Source organism: Podarcis gaigeae (genome assembly GCF_964106915.1).
Source record: "Podarcis gaigeae genome assembly, chromosome: 16".
Classification (NCBI taxonomy): domain Eukaryota; kingdom Metazoa; phylum Chordata; class Lepidosauria; order Squamata; family Lacertidae; genus Podarcis; species Podarcis gaigeae.
Genome location: NC_139693.1, coordinates 34,796,467 through 34,816,374, shown reverse-complemented (window position 1 = coordinate 34,816,374; position 19,908 = coordinate 34,796,467). Strand labels below are relative to the sequence as shown.

General features: G+C 46.3%; 1 protein-coding gene across 2 annotated transcripts in view; it reads left to right on the top strand.

Annotated features, from left to right (window-relative positions):
* Positions 1–19,908, top strand: part of ADGRD1 (adhesion G protein-coupled receptor D1) — a 276,194-nt gene that overhangs the window by 115,715 nt on the left and 140,571 nt on the right. For both annotated transcript variants that reach the window (XM_083717092.1, XM_083717091.1), the window contains 2 exons: positions 7,840–7,913; positions 19,754–19,877. In XM_083717092.1, coding sequence (XP_083573218.1) covers positions 7,840–7,913; positions 19,754–19,877 — 198 coding nt within the window. The remainder of the gene's footprint in view (positions 1–7,839; positions 7,914–19,753; positions 19,878–19,908) is intronic.

The following is a 19,908-nucleotide window of genomic DNA, read 5'->3' as shown; positions in this document are numbered from 1 at the left end:
CTGTGTGTGTGGTGGGGGTATTGTTTTGTTTGTTACTGTGATATGTATTTTTGTGCTTTTAAATTGTAAACTGTCCCATGGTCCTTGGATGAAGGGTGCTGTAGACCTTTAATAAATATGAATAATAGTAAAATAACCATAATGGACCTTTCCGTCAGTCTTTTGCAAACTTTAATATAAGAGGTGCATCTAGAATTCTCTTTCTCTCTTTTGCTGCACATACTTACACTTACTTACATAGGTGCAATCCCATGCGTATCTACTCCAGAACATGTCTCATTGAGTTCCAAGGGGCTTACTCCAATGTAACTTACTTCATAAGGGCAATTTCGCTCAACATCACACTCTTGGGACTATTGCACCATCAATTATAAAGACGCCTGATCTTTTGGAAGATTCCACCTTAAAACATTCCGGGTTTTGGAATGGCTTGAATTTTGACACCCCCCACCCCCTGTCATGAAAGGAAGGAACTAAAACAAGAGAGCCAGTGTGGTATAGTGGTTAAGAGTGGTAGTCTCGTAATCTGGTGAACCGGGTTCGCGTCTCCACTCCTCCACATGCAGCTGCTGGGTGACCTTGGGCCAGTCACACTTCCTTGAAGTCTCTTAGCCCCACTCACCTCACAGAGTGTTTGTTGTGGGGCAGGAAGGGAAAGGAGAATGTTAGCCGCTTTGAGACTCCTTAGGGTAGTGATAAAGCGGGATATGAAATCCAAACTCTTCATCATCATCATCATCATCATCTTCCAAAGGCCTCAGAGTTTAAGGAGGTTATTTTGAGAGAGAGAGAGGCATGTTTCTGCAGGTACATCCGAACTGAATTTACACTGGTTTTTGCAACCATCAGGTGCCAATCATATTTTATTTGGTACATCTTTATCCTACCCTGTGCCCTAGGATCTTGGGAAGGCAAACATGTCCCTCCCACAAACAATTGTTCTCAGAACCATCTGGCGAAGTAGGTTTTAGGCTGAGAGATACTGAGAGACCCAAGATTTATAGCTAAGTAGGGATTTGAACTGGGGTCTCTCCTCTCCCCCCTCAAACTGACATGTCAGTTGCTGCATCCAACTGGCTCTTAGCGAATACTGCCTTATAGGGATGCATAAAAATGAAGATATTAGTGGAGATATAGAAAAATGTACTATATTAGGGAAAGCTGCTTGCAAAAGTATATAGTACATTAGTCAAAACTTCATATACTGTAAAATGTGTTCATTAGGAGAAACTCACACTTAAGATGCTGATGAATGTTGACAATTATTTTTTTAATCACAAATTGCTATTAAACATGGATAAATGAAAAACTGAGGAAACCTGATAGATCCTTCAATCCTTAATGCCCTATGAAATATCCCCTTGCTTACTGAGGCTTTAACAACTGTGGGTTGCAGCCAACATTAGTCCTACTCAGAGTAGACCCATTGAAATGAATTCTCCCAAGTTTTTTGTATCCAACGGTTCTAATCTGAATATGACTAAAGCTTGATGTAGCACCAAGCTGTTGTTCTTGCAGAGAGAAAAAAATGTTAGCGGAATGTTTCATGTTTCTCATGCAGCGCAAATGTTTCTTATCAAAAGAAATGTTGTAAGAAGTGCAATTAGCTAATAGGACAAATATTTCGAAGGGAGGAGAAGCTCCCCTTCTGAGCAACAGGGTGATGTATTATTGCATGCCTTCTGAACCTTATCACCCAGCTTTGTCATCGCTTCAGATTTGCCTTCTCCGCCCTGCAGGATAGGTCCTGTTGCCCAAAATGTGACAGCTTTGTAGAACAAGTAAGAACAATTGCCCTGGGCTCAATTTGAATGGCAACAAGCAGTTCCGTGAGACATTGGAGGATGCTTAAATGTGTTTGCAATTACTGCCCTAGCCCTGTGAGCCTCCACCCTCTTCACGCCCTTACTAGATAGCTCCACTTAGTAGACAATGGTTGCAGCAGCTGGGATTGGATGACAATGATGGTGTTTGTGGGAGAGAAACCTCCCCGCCAGGGCACCTGGAACAGAGCACTCTCAGCACTTAGGAGATGGAAGGAGGCCAGTTTCCCTCTTGGCTACCATTATGACCACCTCTGGAGCTAGCTATTTACTGGTATTTGTATTAATTTCCTTACCCTCCTATCCCTCTTTGCTGCTGTCATGGAACCAGTGGTGGTTGGTGCCCATTAGAACTGATAAGGTGGAAGTCAGGGAGGCCAACAGTAGGTGGCGCTAGGGGCAACCCATTCTAGTTTTATCCCCACCCTCCTCCTACAAAGGCAAAACTGAGACTAAAGAGGAGGAAGCTAACAGCCAGTGCCACCCCCTGGACTGGCTTTTAGTAAGAAGGCAGACGAGGGTATGCTGGCTGAGGTTGGAGGGGCTGTGCCCCATTCATCTGAAGGGTCCACCCTCCACTGCATGGAGCCCAAGGTGACACACATGTAGCCACCCATCCAGGCACTAGCCAGAACCTGATCTGCTTTGGTTCATCATGTGCCTTCAGACCACAGCCTAGTGGGTGAGTGTGAATAGAAAGACACACACCCACACACACACCCAGCTCAAATTGTAGAGCTGACGAATAACTGTGTGGGGTATGGAGAAGTCAGAGTCAGCGTTATGTGTGTTAAAAGCATGCTAAATTGCTTTGCTGGACTGGGAGATTGCAGGGCTTGATGGCAATCTGTAATCTGGGGTGTTCCTCACTTCAGAACAAGTTGTCTTCTATAATACTCTACAGAAAAGGCAAAGGCATCCAGACCTGTTCCCCTTGGCTAAAAAGAAGAGAAAGATAGATTTGGCAATCTGAATGCCAAATGTCAGCATTTGCTTGCTATGGTTTCATCCACTCTGAGAGTGATCTCTCTTTCTATATCTATCTATCTATCATCTCTCTTTCTCTCTCATCTATCTAGCATCTATCTATCATCTATCTAATCTATCTATATCTATCTATCTATCTATCTATCTATCTATCTATCTATCTCTATCTATCTATCTCTATCTATCTATCTATCTATCATCTATCTATCTATCTATCTATCTATCTATCTATCTATCTATCTATCTATCTATCTATATCTATCACTCTATCTATCTAATCTATGTCTATCATCTATCTATATCTATCTATCATCTACCTACCTACCTACCTATCATCTATCTATCTACCTACCTGCTTACCTATCTATCATCTATCTACCTACCTACCTGCTTACCTAGCTATCTCTCAATTATCAATCATCTATCTATCTAATCTATCTATCATCTATCTATCTATCTATCTATCTATCTATCTATCATCTATCATCATCATCTATCTATCTATCATCTATCATCTGTCTGTCTGTCTGTCTGTCTATCATCTATCTATCTATCATCTATCTATCTCTCTATCTATCTCTCTATATCTATCTATCATCATCATCTATCTATCTATCATCTATCATCTGTCTGTCTGTCTGTCTGTGTATCATCTATCTATCTATCTATCATCTATATCTATCTATCTATCTATCTATCTATCTATCTATCTATCTATCTATCTATCTATCATCTATCTATCTATCATCTGTCTATCATCTATCTATCTATCTATCTATCTATCTATCTATCTATCTATCTATCATCTATCTATCATCTATCTATCTATCTATCTATCTATCTATCCATCCATCCATCATCTATCTATCATCTATATCTATCTATCTATCTATCTATCTATCTATCTATCTATCTATCTATCTATCTATCATCATCTATCTATCTATCTTTATGTATGCGTATTCGTGATTGAAATGGTGCAGTAATGTTGGAGTGCCCTGCACTAGTGAATCATCTGAGGACCGAGAAGCAAAACCAGTGATCTATTAATGTGCAGCAAAATTCTTCCAGTGTGTCAATGTTTTAGGAGCCGCTTCTGCTGGCCAGAAGCCTCATAGCACTTCCACCTCTCCTCCCAGCAAGCCCCAAACCCTTCTCTCTTCCTCAGTTCTAAACTGCTTCTTGCACTGCTTCAATCACAGACAGGAACACTGGCTCCTTCCTACCTGGCCAGCCTGTCAGGTAGGAAGCCTTGAGGCTACACATAGACTAATCCATTCACACATCCTTAAAATGATGCTTTAAATCTAGATTGACTCTAGAACCTGCTGTCAATAAGGGTGTGTGGGGTTACTTGATACACATTTGAACACTCCGCCCTTAAGTAGGTTATCCGTGACTTTCCCTCCTGCTCCAGGTGAATGAAGAAGGAAGTGATGATGAGATATTGGGAAACACCTGTCCCCAACATTATTGGGCAGGTGTGGATATACCCCTCCCCAAATTATGGGGCCACTTACACCTGTTTCCAAATGGACAGACTGTAGGGTAATGCAGAATCAATGTGAAACGAGCTTTTATTTTTTTGGAATGAAGCTAGTTTCTCAAGAAACACAGAAAGAGAGAGAGAGAGAGAGAGAGAGAGAGAGAGAGAGAGAGAGAGAGAGAGATGTGATGGATCTAGACTGTGTGTGAACATGCATCCAGTCTCTGTTGATTCTAGAATAAAATGTAGTGTGTCTGCAGGATCTCCCCCTCCCTCCAAAAAGGGATGCTTTGCTCAAGAGCGGAGAAGAAAATAAGGAAAAAACAGTTGCATAGCAAAAGGGAAAAAGTCTGTGTCCTAGCAAGAAAGGAGGCTTTTTCTTGTCCATATTCCCATCCTGCTTTTATGAACATACCTCCTGAGCTTGTAAACGGTCACAGAAACTTGTGTTCTGTATGTTCTGCACCAGCAATTTGTTCTTCCTTAGTAGCCAGCTAGATGGCTCTGTTTATCGATGCGTGAGGCCCTATAAGCCTGTATGCTTCAGGATAAACGCTTCGCAGAGCACCCTCGGCACTTTGACTGTCACCTTCTAACCTCTTTGCTTGTGCTTCATATGACTTACGACAAACAAGCTTTTATGATAGTAGAGGACTGAATTGCATGAAGAGCAGGACTCACTGGATGTTCTACGTTGCTGGAGTGTACCATAATGGACCACAACGAAGGGATTGGGCACCTGAATGCTGTTTGCATTAAAAAGAAAAGAAAATTCCTGCACAAAAACACAACTATGGTTTCTCCTAAGCATGCTTCCCCTGACCAAAAGTCTGCTCCAGCACACTCTTTTTCATGTTCTTACATCTCATGTACGGATGAATCTATCCTACACTGGGGTGTGTGTGTGTGTGTGTGTGTGTGATTTGGTGCCATTTATGTGAACCAACTTATAGTACAATATGAGCTAAATTAAGTTTGCAGAGGGAGCTTGTAATAATAGGACCAAAATGCAACAAATTCAAGCATGTGAAAGTTTGCACATTTTTGTTGTTGTTTAGTCGTTTAGTCGTGTCCGCCTCTTCATGGCCCCATGGACCAGAGCATGCCAGGCACTTCTGTCTTCCACTGCCTCCCGCAGTTTGGTCAAACTCATGCTGGTAGCTTTGAGAACACTGTCCAACCATCTCGTCCTCTGTCGTCCCCTCCTCCTTGTGCCCTCCATCTTTCCCAGCATCAGGGTCTTTTCCAGGGAGTCTTCTCTTCTCATGAGGTGGCCAAAGTAGTGGAGCCTCAGCTTCAGGATCTGTCCTTCCAGTGAGCACTCAGGACTGCTTTCCTTAAGAATGGAGAGGTTTGATCTTCTTGCAGTCCATGGGACTCTCAAGAGTCTCCTCCAGCACCATAATTCAAAAGCATCAATTCTTTGGCAATCAGCCTTCTTTATGGTCCAGCTCTCACTTCCATACATCATATTTAGGTTACTCCAAAGGAGGCTATAGTTGGAAATAACAGTAGCATCTCTCTAATCATCAATATGGGCTTAAAATGAAACAACTCTCCACTTATGAATTTGTGTGTCGTTCTAGTTGGAAGGGGCTAAACTGATTGAGGGATGCCTTTGTGGCTGAACATTGGTTTGTTTTCCCATGAAAAAAGGTTTGCTTCCTTGAGGTCTGCCAAGGATTTTCATTTGGAGGGGTTGAAAGTGCAGCTGCATTCCTTAGCTTTGCAAAAACAATTTTGCTATGATACATAATGAAAAATACAGCCCACCTGATCTTGGTTATGTTCTTTCCAGATTCTTGTTTTGAAATTAAAGAGTTATTTGGAATGGTTATGTAATCATGCAATTATTGCTGTACTTCTGTATCAAATCGCTTTTTTTAAAAAAGAGCTAAGTTAAATAAATGGAATTCTCCTAAAGTGCTTTTCCTCCCGTAGATTGCAGACACAATATGTGTAAATTTATATCGATTGCTATACTTAAGAGAACATGATATCAGGTTCTGTCTGATGGCTAATCTTCTTGTACAAAGAAAAAACAAAGATTCCAACTGAGGAAATTTTGGGGAAATGTTAAATTTAGAAGTGTTTGAGCGATGTAGGGTGGATTGCTCACTGGGAGCCAGGGAAAGCATGATATTTGAGAACAACATCTGAAACAATTGTCTACGGGGGAGGAATCCACTCAGTCCACTTTTTGCAGCAGATTGGCTTGATTTCATGTTCCTGAACTTGTTTGCAGATCAAAATAAAACCGTTTATGCAGCTCTCCCATTTTTGCAGTGTAGTTTTGGTCCCACAACTGCATATAAATATTTTACATTTTGCACATAAATGCATATTGTATTTTTTTTAAAAAATGTGCTTTTAAGGAGAAAATTGCCTTGAAATGCATTGAAAAATGTATGCTTAGATAAATGTTTAACCTGTTCCCCTCAGTATAATAACACAAGAAGTCCCATGCAATAAATGTACCCCTGCCCCTCATGACAGCAAGATACAGAGATCAGACAAATATATCTCACCACAAGTGAATGTGCATTGCCTGAGTTTGCATGTTGGCCACTCACTGCTTCCACAGGGGGCAACAATTGTGGCCCCTCATGCTCCACAGTCACCCCTGGGAGCCAGAGCACATTCGCTCGCTGGCCATTGGTGGGGGAATTCCCCATGGCCGGCGTGATTGAGGGGCTGTCTTTCCACCAAAGAGGGCAGCTTCCAACAGGCCAATCAGAGGCCCTGCTTGGAAGGAGTGCCTTGCTGAATGGCTGGGCATATTGCCTTCTATTGAGTCAGACCCATCGTTCTATCTATCTTGGGATATCTGGCCATCAACTGGCTCAGTATAGTCTATTCCAGACATGTCCAACCAGTCAAATCTACAGGTAGATCCCCAGATGATCATGGTTGATCACAGGATCCTTATTGATCATGGGATTAACTGAATTGGGCAATGAATCTATCCGCCTCCTGCCCCCCTTGTTCTGCATCATGTGAGCAGTCGTTTGGCGTCTGCTGCTGGCGATTGGGGATGCGGTAGGGCTGCATGTGTTTCTAAGCGACATATTGTTGGGGGAGCAAGTTATGGCATCTCCCCTTAAAATAAGCTCAACAACTCTGGGCAATCCACCCACCCCACGCACTCTCCTCCTCCCTCCAATGACAATGGGTAGGTCACTGCCAGTTTTTTTTATACTGGGAATAGATCTCAGCCTCTTGGGAGCTGGACGTGCCTGGTCTATTCCACTTGGAAGCAGTTCTTGGGGGTTTCAGCCAAGGGCCATCAACAGCCTTACCTGGAGATGCTGAAGGTTGAACCTGAGACCTTGTGCATGAAAAGCAGGAACTGTTCCACTGAGCCATGCCCCTCCTTTGAGCATCCCAATGCAAGCCAGTCCCTTGGGTTGACTTCGGATGCCATCCAAAGTCTCCAAAAAGGAGCTTTTTGGGATGCCAGACAACATCTTGTCTCTAACCATGGTAGACTCCAGTGTGTCCTGGTTATCCTTTTGTTTACACGTCTTCTTTCTTTCCTTTCAGACTGCTCCCCAATACAGCCAAGTCATGAACGAAAGCAACCAAGTGAACTTTTACTGTGCCTTTTTGGATTACAGGTGCGTGACGTAGTTCTGTATTTGATCAGAGGATTGAGCCCTTTAAATTAAAAAAAAATGGCTACAGTACCAGAGAATTACTTTGCCCCACCCTCCCCTCCGTGTTAGGTTCATGGGAACAGTCAAAACAATGAAATCATGGGCAATAAAACGAAGATGGATTACTCGCCCCATTACTAAACTAAGTAAAGGGATTTCTTACTCACATCTGGATTTTAAAAAAGGGAAGCTGGAACACATTTCTGAACGATAAAGCCCACCATACGGATTAGAATGCTAATCATCCTTTGGAACAGTTCTCCAGCATCCGTTCCCACATTGAGATTGAAATTCAGGACAAAACTGATCATGTATTCAGAAGGCCAGCATTTGTTGTTCAAGGGAAGCTGTGCAAGTTACATCTCTCTCTCCCCCCCCCCCCCCCCAGACTAAAGAAAGTTATTTTAGCTTGATTGGCAAGTTACCCCCTTCCTGTGAATTTTTTCCACCTTTCAGTGCCACTCAGAATGTAGCATGGTGGCTAAAATTATAAATCGTTGTAGCCCTGTGACCTTTTAGTAAAGAGTGGGTACTAAATGAGATGGGCATGATGACAATGATGATAATAGAGGATAATAGAACTACAAATGATAGAAGTCTCCAGTTTGAATAACACCTCTGCTAAGATAATTTTATTATTTTTATTATTTTTAAAGCCAGTTTTATTGCTGTTTTAATTGCATATGTTATTATACCAGTTTATGTAAACTGCTTAGATACAGTATATTTGATAAAGCAGTACAAAAATCTGGCATAATAGTAGTAGTAGTAGTAGTAGTAATAATAATAATAATAATAATAATAATAATAATAATAATAACAACAACAACAACTAAACAACCATACATGGCCTGGTTCCCTGTAGCCTCATTTCTCGCAATGAGGGAACCGCCAGAAGACCCTCAGTGCTGGACCTCAGTGTCCGGGCTGAACGATGGGGGTGGAGATGCTCCTTCAGGTATACAGGACCGAGGCTGTTTAGGGCTTTAAAGGTCAGCACCAACAGTTTGAATTGTGCTCGGAAACATACTGGGAGCCAATGCAGATCTCTCAGAACCAGTGTTATGTGGTCCCGGCGGCCACTCCCAGTCACCAGTCTAGTCACCCCACCCCATATGTGTCTACTCAATCACTTAGATCTGTGGGACAGGCACTTTTATAAGTGCCACAAAATGTTCGTTCTGCACTTGGAAGAAACAGTTCTTCCACTGTGGCAGCAGCTACACTTCGGAACTCCATGCCTATTAATATTAGGCAGGTGCCTTCTCGACATTGTTTTCAGTGCCAGCTAAAAACTTTTTTGGTTCCAGCAAGTCTACCCAGGCATGTAATTTTAGACCATAATTTTGACCCTTGATATGGTTGGTCATTTAAAAAGGATGATCTTGTATTTTCCAATGTAACTTGTTTTTAATGGTGGTTGTTGTTGATGCTGTTGTTAGTAATTTTAATTTAATATTTCAGACTGTCTGTTGAAAACTGCTTAGAGGTCTTTTGTTTTAGTAAGCGGTATATTAATTTTGTTGAACAAATAAATGGTGGGAAATTGAAAGGGTGGCCAACCAGCTGCCTCTCACAGCTCATGGGGGATAAGGCTGTGTCCCACCCCTTACTGCTGGAGGCAGTATTACTCTCAATGCCAATTCCTAGGTTCTTTTGGCCAGTCATTCGGCAGCTAATTGCATTACACCCGGAGAGCAATCCTTCAGCAACAATGGTGCACAATTAGTTCAATTGTTAATTTGCATATTCAGTCCTCAGCAAAGAGTAACGTATGTGTGCTATTAGCATAGCATATGGCGGATGCTGAGCTTTGTTTTTGCAATACTTTAAGGGGGCTGATTTACACAAACAAGAAAGCTTTCTTTTTACCCCGGAGTTGGCTTTCTGACAGCAGGGCCTGCTTATGTACAGTGGGAATTGCAGCATGTTTGAGCTGCACCTTCACGCCAGCGGATTGTTGCTGACTCCCTCTTTACTGTGATATAAAGTCCAAAGGCACACAGTACAGCTACCTTCATGAAGCTAAGCCAAATTTGTTCTCTGCTTCAATGGGAGGCCACTTGGGAACCAAGTATCAGGTCATAGGAAAGACCCCACTCTTCCCAAGACCTTGAAGAGCTGCTGTCAGTCAGAGTAGACAGTAGTGGTTCAGATGGGCCAAGAATCTGGCCTGGCCTAGGACAGTGTCATGTGCTCCAAGGTGAATTGACTTCTATGGAAGCAAGGTAGGCTATCAGGTTGGCCACCGTGAGAAAAGGATCCTGTACCAGATGGACCATTAGCCTAGGGTTGTCATACGTCTGGAATATGGCAACCCTACATTAGCCTGATTCATCTGGCTCTTCATATGCTGATGTAACTAAAGGGGTCCTCTAGCTTCTGCCACCTGTAGCAATTGCTGACCACTACAGGCACTCAGAGTGTTATTTGCATGCGTGTCTCACTAAGAACGTAAGAACAGCCCTGCTGGATCAGACCAAAGGTCCATCCCATTCAGCATCCTGTTCTCGCAGTATCCAGCCAGATGCCTTGGGGGAACCCTGAAGGAAGACCCGGGTGCAACACCCTCCCCACTTGCAATTCCCAGTAACTGGTAATCAGAGGCGGGAGCTCACCCCGTTGCGTGGATTTGAACTGCCAACCTTCCGATTGGCAAGTCTAAGAGGCTCAATGGTTTAGACCAGGCATAGGCAAACTCTGGCCCTCCAGATGTTTTGGGACTACAACTCCCATTATCCCTGACCACTGGTCCCGTTAGCTAGGGATGATGGGGGTTGTAGTCCCAAAACATCTGGAGGGCTGGAGTTTGCCTATGCCTGGTTTAGACCACAGCACCTAGCAGTTCAAAAGCATACCAGTGCAAGTAGATGAGTAGCCACCACTACAGCGGGAAGGCAAATGGCATTTCCAAGCACTCTGGCTTCTATCACGGTGTCCCGTTGTGCCAGAAGTGGTTTAGTCCTGCTGGCCGCATGACCCGGAAAGCTGTCTGCGGACAAACACCGGCTCCCTTGGCCTGAAAAGTGAGATGAGCACCACACCCCATAGTCGCCTTTGACTGGACTTAACCAGGACGCGGGTCCTGGACTTAACGGGATGCGGGTGGCGCTCTGGGTAAAAGCCTCAGCGCCTAGGGCTTGCCGATCGAAAGGTCAACGGTTTGAATCCCTGCGGCGGGGTGCGCTCCCGTTGCTCGGTCCCAGCGCCTGCCAACCTAGCAGTTCGAAAGCACCCTCGGGTGCAAGTAGATAAATAGGGACCGCTTTCTAGCGGGAAGGTAAACGGCGTTTCCGTGTGCAGCTCTGGCTCGCTGGCCATGTGACCCGCTGGCCATGTGACCTGGAAGTGTCTTCGGACAGCGCTGGCCCCTGGCCTCTTGAGTGAGATGGGCGCACAACCCCAGAGTCTGGCAAGACTGGCCCGTATGGGCAGGGGTACCTTTACCTTTACCTTTACCTTTTAACCTCCCAGGGGTCCTTTACCTTTTTACCTAATTAGAAGCACATTGCCTCTGACAGTGGAGGCAGAACATGACCAGAATGGCTAGCAGCCAACGAGCCACTGATATTCTTATACTACGTGAATTATGAGGCAATGTGTCAACCAGCCAGCTTAGATATCTTTTAAATTAAGGTTATCTGTCCTTTGGACGCACTAGGATCCTGGGTGGGTGGGGGGTGGAATCCTTGCTGTGCTGCAATAACAGGTTTAGGTTGCCAATGCACACACACTGTTCTATCCTTCTGGGGTTGGTCCCCCCCTTTTTTTCTTTTGGGGCAGTTTTAATGATGGAAAGTTACCCTGGGATGCTATGCTCTCTCTTTCTTCAGAGAGCTCTGCAGGGGCCGATCTCTTCCAATTTAAAAAGCTCGTTTCCTTTTGAAACTTCAGCGCTGAGCTCACCTGCATATTTATGACAGACTCCTGTTGTGCTCACTTTATGAGGCAACTTTTGATAGAGGTGTATAAAATTATGCATGGTTTGGAGAAGGTGGATAGGAGAAGTATCTACCCCTCTCGCTTTCTCATAATACTAGGGCATATCCAATGAATGTTTGACGACTCAGGACAGACAATAAGAAGTACTTCTTTACACAGGAGGGACGCGGGTGGTGCTGTGGTCTAAACCACAGAGCCTAGGGCTTGCCGCTCGGAAGGTTGCGGTTCGAATCCCCGTGACGGGGTGAGCTCCTGTTGCTTGGTCCCTGCTTCTGCCAACCTAGCAGTTTGAAAGCACGCCAAAGTGCAAGTAGATAAATAGGTACCGCTCCAGTGGGAAGGTAAACAGCATTTCCGTGCGCTGCTCTGGTTCACCAGAAGCAGCTTAGTCATGCTAGCCACATGATCCAGAAGCTGTACGCCAGCTCCCTTGGCCAATAAAGTGAGATGAGAGCCACAACTCCAGAGTTGTCTGCAACTGGACCTAAAGGTCAGGGGTCCCTTTACCTTTACTTTACACAGGAAATAGTTGAACTATGGAATTGGCTTCATGAGAAGTGATGATGGCCACTCACTTAGATGGCTTTAAAAGAGTATCAAACAGTTTCATGGAGGGCAAGGCTATCAGTGGCTACTAGTCACAATGACTATGGTCTACCTCTGCTATTGGAGGCGGCACACTTCTGAATACCAGTCGCCAGGAATCACAAGTCGGGAGAGCGCTGTTGCACTCTGGCTCTGCTTGCCATGGGCATCTGGTTGGCTAATGTGAGAATAGAGTGTTAGTCTCTAGATGGGTCCTTGGCCCGATCCACCAGGATTTATTTTTTTTTAAATGAAACACATTATGATGGGATAGTGAGCTGCTTGTGCGTAAAAGCTTGATCCCTCTGGGGTTTGGCTGGTCATCCAAACCGAGGCACTAACGGAGCCCCCAAAGCATGACTCCGTCAGTCGCTGGTAGAATCTGACAGTGGGCGTCTACGGAATTTACGCCAACATAAAAGCTGTTTGACGGACATGCGCCTTCGTGACTCTCTGCGTGACAGTTTCCGGCGAAGGGTGGGAGTTCCTAATGGGGGTTTTGTTACCTCTTCGCTATTCTCACTAGAAGTATCCCAGAGCCTCCCCTCCGCTGTGACTCCTGCACTCCCCCTGCTGGTTCCTTCCTCTGCTGCAGATTCTCTCCTATTCTCCTGGAGCCTGTCCACCACCTGTCCCTCCGATGGCAGTTCCCTGACATCCACCTCCCCCCCAGGGCCCCCTTCACCCCCTCCCGCCTCCTCTCCCACTGGCGGTGAGGGCGGAAAGCCCCTGAAGGAACTCTCCTCGTCATCCGAGGATTCAAACACTTCTAGCCACGGCGTACCGTCTCTCTCCCCGTCTTCCTCTTCTTCGTCGGAGTCGGCTTCCTCACCCACCCCTGACTCTGGGAACCCTTCAAACTCTCCTTCCTCATCGGTGGTCCCAAAGTGTTCCCTTCTAAATCGTGCTACGGGTTGCGGTTTTCTTGGGAAACGCTGATGAAATGTTTCTATTAAGACCTCGTCATTGACTACCTCTGCTGGTACCCAAGTGTTTTCCGACTCTACTTCCCCCTCCCATTCTACCAGATATTCCACCTGATTCCCCTTCCACCTGGAATCAATGATTCCTGCCACGTTCATGTCGCGCTCTCTCTCTTCTATCACGGGCGTTTGGGTGGCCTCTCTCTCACGCTCCCCCCACTCACGTCCCTCTCGGTACGGCGACAGTAATGACCTGTGAAATACTGGGTGTAATTTCATGTGACTGGGCAGCCTGAGTTTGAATGCTACTGGGTTGACCTGCTGTATGACCTCAAAGGGTCCCAATCTTTTGGGTCTCAATTTCTTACTCCCGCCCTTGAACGGTAGTCCTTGGGTGGATAACCACACCCGGTCTCCCACCCTTATAGTTTCACCTTCCCTCCTATTTCTGTCTGCTTGCTTCTTATATTCTTCCTTGGCTTTCTCTAAGTTAAGTTGAAGCTGACGGTGGATCGCTTCCATCTCTTCAAAAAAATATTCCGCCGCCGGCACGCTCCACCTCTCCCCTCCCTCTCCTGGGAATGCCCGGGGGTGACACCCATAATTTGCCAGAAAGGGACTCATCCCTGTGGACACGTTCTCCGCGTTGTTGTAGGCAAATTCTGCTAGAGGTAACTTATCCACCCAATCATTTTCTCTGTCTTTTACATAACACCTCAGGTATTGTTGTAAAATCCCGTTTGCCCTTTCCGCTTGCCCATTTGTTTCTGGGTGCCGGGCAGTTGAGAAATTGAGTTCTACGTGCAGTAAGCTCATAAGTTTCCTCCAGAACCTGGAAGTAAATTGTTTCCCTCTGTCGCTCAAAACCCTCAAGGGGGCGCCATGCAACCTAAAAATATGTTCTACAAACAACTTGGCGGTTTCCTCCGCTGTGACCGCATGTGAACAAGCTATAAAATGACACATCTTGGTTAATAGATCTACCACCACCATGACAGCTGTTTTGCCTTTGGATTTTGGCAGGTCCGTCATAAAATCTATGGATACTGCCTCCCATGGCCTTTCTGGCGTGGGTAAGGGTTGTAATAGCCCCGCTGGCGCCACCCTCTCTCCTTTCGCTCGCTGGCACCTGTCGCAACCCCTGACATATTCCCGTACGTCCTCCCTCACCTTGGGCCACCAAAACTCCCTGGTAACCAACCACATGGTTTTGTGCTGTCCAAAATGTCCCGCTGTGGGGCTGTCATGCAACTGCTTGAGTACTCTGCCCCTCAGTTCCCCATCGGGTATGTACAGTGCCCCTTTGTAATACAATGCCCCGTTCTTTTCTTCAAACCCCCCTGTGTTCTCCTCTGTCCTCCTGAGCTCTCTGAGTTTCTCTTGGGCGTATTCATCATTCTCAGTACCCTCTATCAGTTCCCTCTGCCCCACCAATGCCGCCCCACACACCCAGCGGTCTTCAGGGATTACATGCCTTGCCTCAGGCGCTCCCTCCCCCTCTAAGTACTCAGGTTTCCTGGAAAGAGCGTCCGCCCTCACATTCTCGGAGCCGGGCACGTAACGAATCTCAAAGTGGAATTTGGAGAACTCCTGGGCCCATCGCACTTGTCTCTGGTTCAGCACTCGGGCTGTTCTCCAGTATTCCAGATTTTTGTGGTCAGTTCGGACTTGAACCTTGTGCTGCGCCCCAATCAGCAAGTGCCGCCATTTCTGGAATGCTTCATGAATGGCGAGCAGTTCTCGGTCGTATACTGTGTAGTTCCTCTCGGATTTGTTCAACTTCCGCGAGAAGAATGCACACGGTCTCCATTCAGACGTATCTTTTCCCGGCTGGAGAAGAACGGCCCCCACCGCTCGGTCTGACGCGTCAGTCTCTACTCTCATTGGTTGTTGTAGATCCACGTGCAAAAGTTGCTCTTCCGACGCAAACGCCTGCTTTAAACGTTCGAACGCCCGCTGCGCTTCTTCCGTCCAAACAAATTTCTTTTTGCTACTAAGACAATCCGTGATGGGCGCTGTTAAATGGGCAAAGTTTTTGATGAACTTCCTATAGAAGTTTCCGAAGCCCAGGAACCTTTGCACGTCCTTCTTGGTCTTTGGTGTTTTCCATTCCAGTACCGCTTGAACCTTGCTGGGATCCATGGCCAATCCCTTGTCAGACAACCGGTACCCCAGGAATTCCACCTCCCTGGTATGAAACTGACACTTCTCCAGTTTCACCCACAGCCGGTTTTCTCGCAGCTTGCTCAGTACCTCTCTTACATCTCGCACATGCTGCTCCTCATTCTCTGAGTACACCAGGACGTCATCTAAGAACGCTACGCAGTTCTTGTAGAGCAGTGGCCCCAGGACGTGATTCATGAATGATTGAAAGCAGGCGGAGCCCGCTTGTAATCCGAAAGGCATAACTCAAAAGCCCCCAAGGGGGTGAACATAGTGGTCTTCCACTCATCCCCCTTTCTCACACGTATCAAGTTATATGCCCCCCTAAGGTCCAGCTTGGTAAAAATTTTCCCTTTTCTCACCCGTGTTAGAATGTCATCAATTCTAGGCATAGGGAAAGTCACTGGTTCTGACACTGCATTTAGGGCCCTGAAATCACATACAAGCCTGGGCCTGCCCGTGTTTTTTTTGTCCACAAAGAACACTGGGCTGCCCCCCACCGCTCGTGACTCTCTGATGAAACCTCGCTTGAGGTTCTTGTCAATGAACTCCCTTAACTCCTGCATCTCACTGTCTGACATTGCATACAGCTTGCCCACTGGCAATTGTGCTCCTGGGAGTAAGTTAATTTGACAGTCAAAGGGTCTGTGCGGGGGCAGTTTATCTGCTTCTTTTTCGCTGAATACGTCAATCAAGTCAGCGTATTGTGGTGGCACCCTCCCCTTGTCCATCACTTCCATCCCTGCTAGAGTGGCCCTGGCCCCTGCCAGAGCCTCTCCCTCCTTGCAGTGTTCTAGGCAATGTGCTGATCCAAAGGAAACCACTCTCTGATGCCAGCCTATTAGCGGATCGTGTAGTGCCAGCCAGCTCATTCCCAAGATAATAGGAGCTCCTCCCAAGGTGGCTACGTTAAACGCTATCAGTTCTGTGTGTCTTGCCACCCTCATTATCATTGGTACAGTTTGTTGGTTCACTTCTCCTCCCAACAGCTCCCTCCCATCAATCGTGGTAACCTGCAAAGGCTTACTTAATGGGATAGTCTGTATCTGGTGTTCAGCTGCAAACTCCTTACTCATGAAATTACATGAGCTACCTGAATCCAATAGCGCTTTTATCTTCAGTGGGTGTCCGTTTGCCAGTTCCAGCAACACCTCTATCACAAGCGCTGGTCTTGGAGGTTCCGGCGTGGGCACATTCACTACTCCCTGGCCTGGCTGCTGTGCCCTGATGTTGGCAACCAGGCGTTGGCTTTTACTTGCTCCGTGATTTCTTCTTCCTCCTTCCCCCCAACAGTTCCCGCCATCCCTTGCCATTCCTTCCTTTGCGGACAGACTCTGGCAAAGTGACCTGGCTGTTGGCAGAGATAGCATCTCTTGCCGCTCTTTCCCTCCTTCTTCCGCCCTTCACTGGTGTTTGAAACTGCGCGCGCGCGCGCTGTTCCAAGTTCCATCGGCTCTGCTGGCGGGAAAGGCTGCTCCGGAATCTCTGGAATGCGGAAGTCCTTCCAACGTTCCCCCTTTCCTTCCCGCTTTTCCATAGCTCTAGCCTCCTGGCGTGCTCCTATGGACAGCGCTGATTTAGTCAGCTGATCCATAGACTCCGCCCTAGGCGCCCGGGAAAGTTCATCTTTCACTGCCGGAGAGAGACCTTCTTCAAACAGCATTTGAATAGGTTCACTAGCAAGGTCCCACCCTAGTCTATGAATCAGCATGGTGAACTCAGTCCAGTACTCACGTACAGATCGGCTCCCCTGTTTACACGCCATTAACTGTCTGCGCACCACCCCCTGCTCGATCTCGCTGGAAAACATCAAGTCCATGGCGCGAAAAAACTTCATAGTGTCCTTTAAGATTTCATTATTGGCTGCCATCAGGGGCCGAACCCAGTCCTTCGCCCCTCCCTCTAGATGGCCAATCACGTACGCCACTCTAGAGTTCTCATCGGGGAAGTCATCAAACAGTAGATTGAGAGCATATTGCATCTCTGTCCTAAAGGCTTGATAGTTCCTGGGATCCCCCCCAAATTTCTGCACCAATCCAGGCACCCGTCTGGCAAGTGGGGTGGTTTTCCCTTTATCCGCATCTTGAGCCCTCCTCTCCTCGAGCCTCGCCGTTTGCAGCGCCAGCTGGACCTCCAACGCCCTGTACCTTTCTTCCAGGCTTGGACCTGCTCCAGCTCCTCCGGTTCCGGCTGGTTCGCTCATGATGCCCTCTGCTTGCACAAGCTGCTTTCAAAGACTGTCAGATTGCTATGATGGGATAGTGAGCTGCTTGTGCGTAAAAGCTTGATCCCTCTGGGGTTTGGCTGGTCATCCAAACCGAGGCACTAACGGAGCCCCCAAAGCATGACTCCGTCAGTCGCTGGTAGAATCTGACAGTGGGCGTCTACGGAATTTACGCCAACATAAAAGCTGTTTGACGGACATGCGCCTTCGTGACTCTCTGCGTGACAGTTTCCGGCGAAGGGTGGGAGTTCCTAATGGGGGTTTTGTTACCTCTTCGCTATTCTCACTAGAAGTATCCCAGAGCCTCCCCTCCGCTGTGACTCCTGCACTCCCCCTGCTGGTTCCTTCCTCTGCTGCAGATTCTCTCCTATTCTCCTGGAGCCTGTCCACCACCTGTCCCTCCGATGGCAGTTCCCTGACACACATGTTCTGGGCTGTATCCATTGTTAGTCTTATTCTGAACAGACCTGTTGAAATTAATGAACTATGACTAACTTGGGTCCATTAATTACAATGGGTCTACTTAGTTGGATGCAAACTTCTCTTTCTTTTTGGATTTGGGTAAAGAATCAAACATGCACTAAACTTTAGGCAGCTGGCATTTACAAAACAATTTATTACAATTTTGCCTTATAATCGAATGAGCTTTACGGATGTACAAGAAGGCGAGGAGATGCACATCAGTCTATATTAGCTGCTCTGAGACTGTAGAAGGCAAGTATAGAGTCAGAAAGGCTGGGCATTGCTGTGCCACTGCAGTTACACCAGAATGCAATTGCTGTAGTAGCTGCTTTGTGCAGTTGCAATTGCTGTAGGATGATCTCACCCCAAAAGTGCATAGCTTCCCTTCCTTTGTAGGCTTTAGAAGGGGTTGCAAAACTCACATCTTTTCCACTGGGCTGGCTTGTCCGTGAGTTTTCTTGCTGGAACACCATTTTCTCTTCTGTGCTTTGTTTTATATTGTGTTTTAATCCAGTGTTCTTCAACCTTGAATCCCCAGATGTTGTTGGACAGCAGATCCCATCACCCATGACTTTTGGCTAAACTGGGTGGGGATTATTGTAGTTATAGCCCAACAACATCTGTGAATGCAAGGTTGAAGAGCACTGTTTCAAACTGCTTGTATGCGGGGGAAAGGAGAACCTCTGAAGCTATCTTATACTGAGCCAGATTATTGGCCCATCATACGTAGTACTATCCATACTGACTGGTGGAAGCTCTTAAAGGCTTCAGACATGGTTTCCCCCTGGTCCTCATTGGAGGTGTGAAGCATTGACCCAAAGACCTTTTGTGTGCAAAACATGTGCTAAATAGCTCATCCCCTTACTGTTTGTGATAGCCTTTCAAACTACTCTTTTTATAAAGCTATTGGATCCCACCAGTACGCTTTTTCTGAAATTAGGAGTCAAGAGGTGGGGTGTGAGGATTTCATTATATCTTTCCCCCACCCATGCATCATAATTCAAGCAGTGATGGGTGGTGCTGTGGTCTAAACCACGGAGCTTCTTGGGCTTGCTGATCAGAAGGTCAGCAGTTCAAATCCCCATGATGGGGTGAGCTCCCATTGCTCTGTTCCAGCTCCTGCCAACTTAGTTTGAAAGCCTACCAGCGCAAGTAGATAAATATGTACCACTGCGGTGGGAAGGTAAACAGCATTTCCATGTGCTCTGGTTTCTGTCACGGTGTTCTGTTGTGCCAGAAGCAGTTTAGTCCTGCTGGCCACATGACCCAGTAAGCTATCTGTGGACAAACGCCGGCTCCCTCGGCCTGAAAAGTGAGTGCTGCAACCCCATAGTCGCCTTTGACCGGACTTAACCGTCCCAGGGTCCTTCACCTTTACCTTAATTCAAACAGTGGTTTAGACACTTAGATTAGATTTTATAAGTGATCTCAAACCTTGGAAAGGCAGTGCAGAAACATTTTAAAGAAAATAACATGGACACCTATTCTTATGCACTTTGTAGCAATGGAAGTGGTGTTTGGTCTAATGATGGCTGCGTGCGTGATGAAGGAGATTTCAACTATTCGGTCTGTTTGTGTAACCATCTCACAAACTTTGCCATTTTGATGCAAGTTGTACCACTCAAGGTAAGGATTTTCTTTTTCCCTTAGACAATTT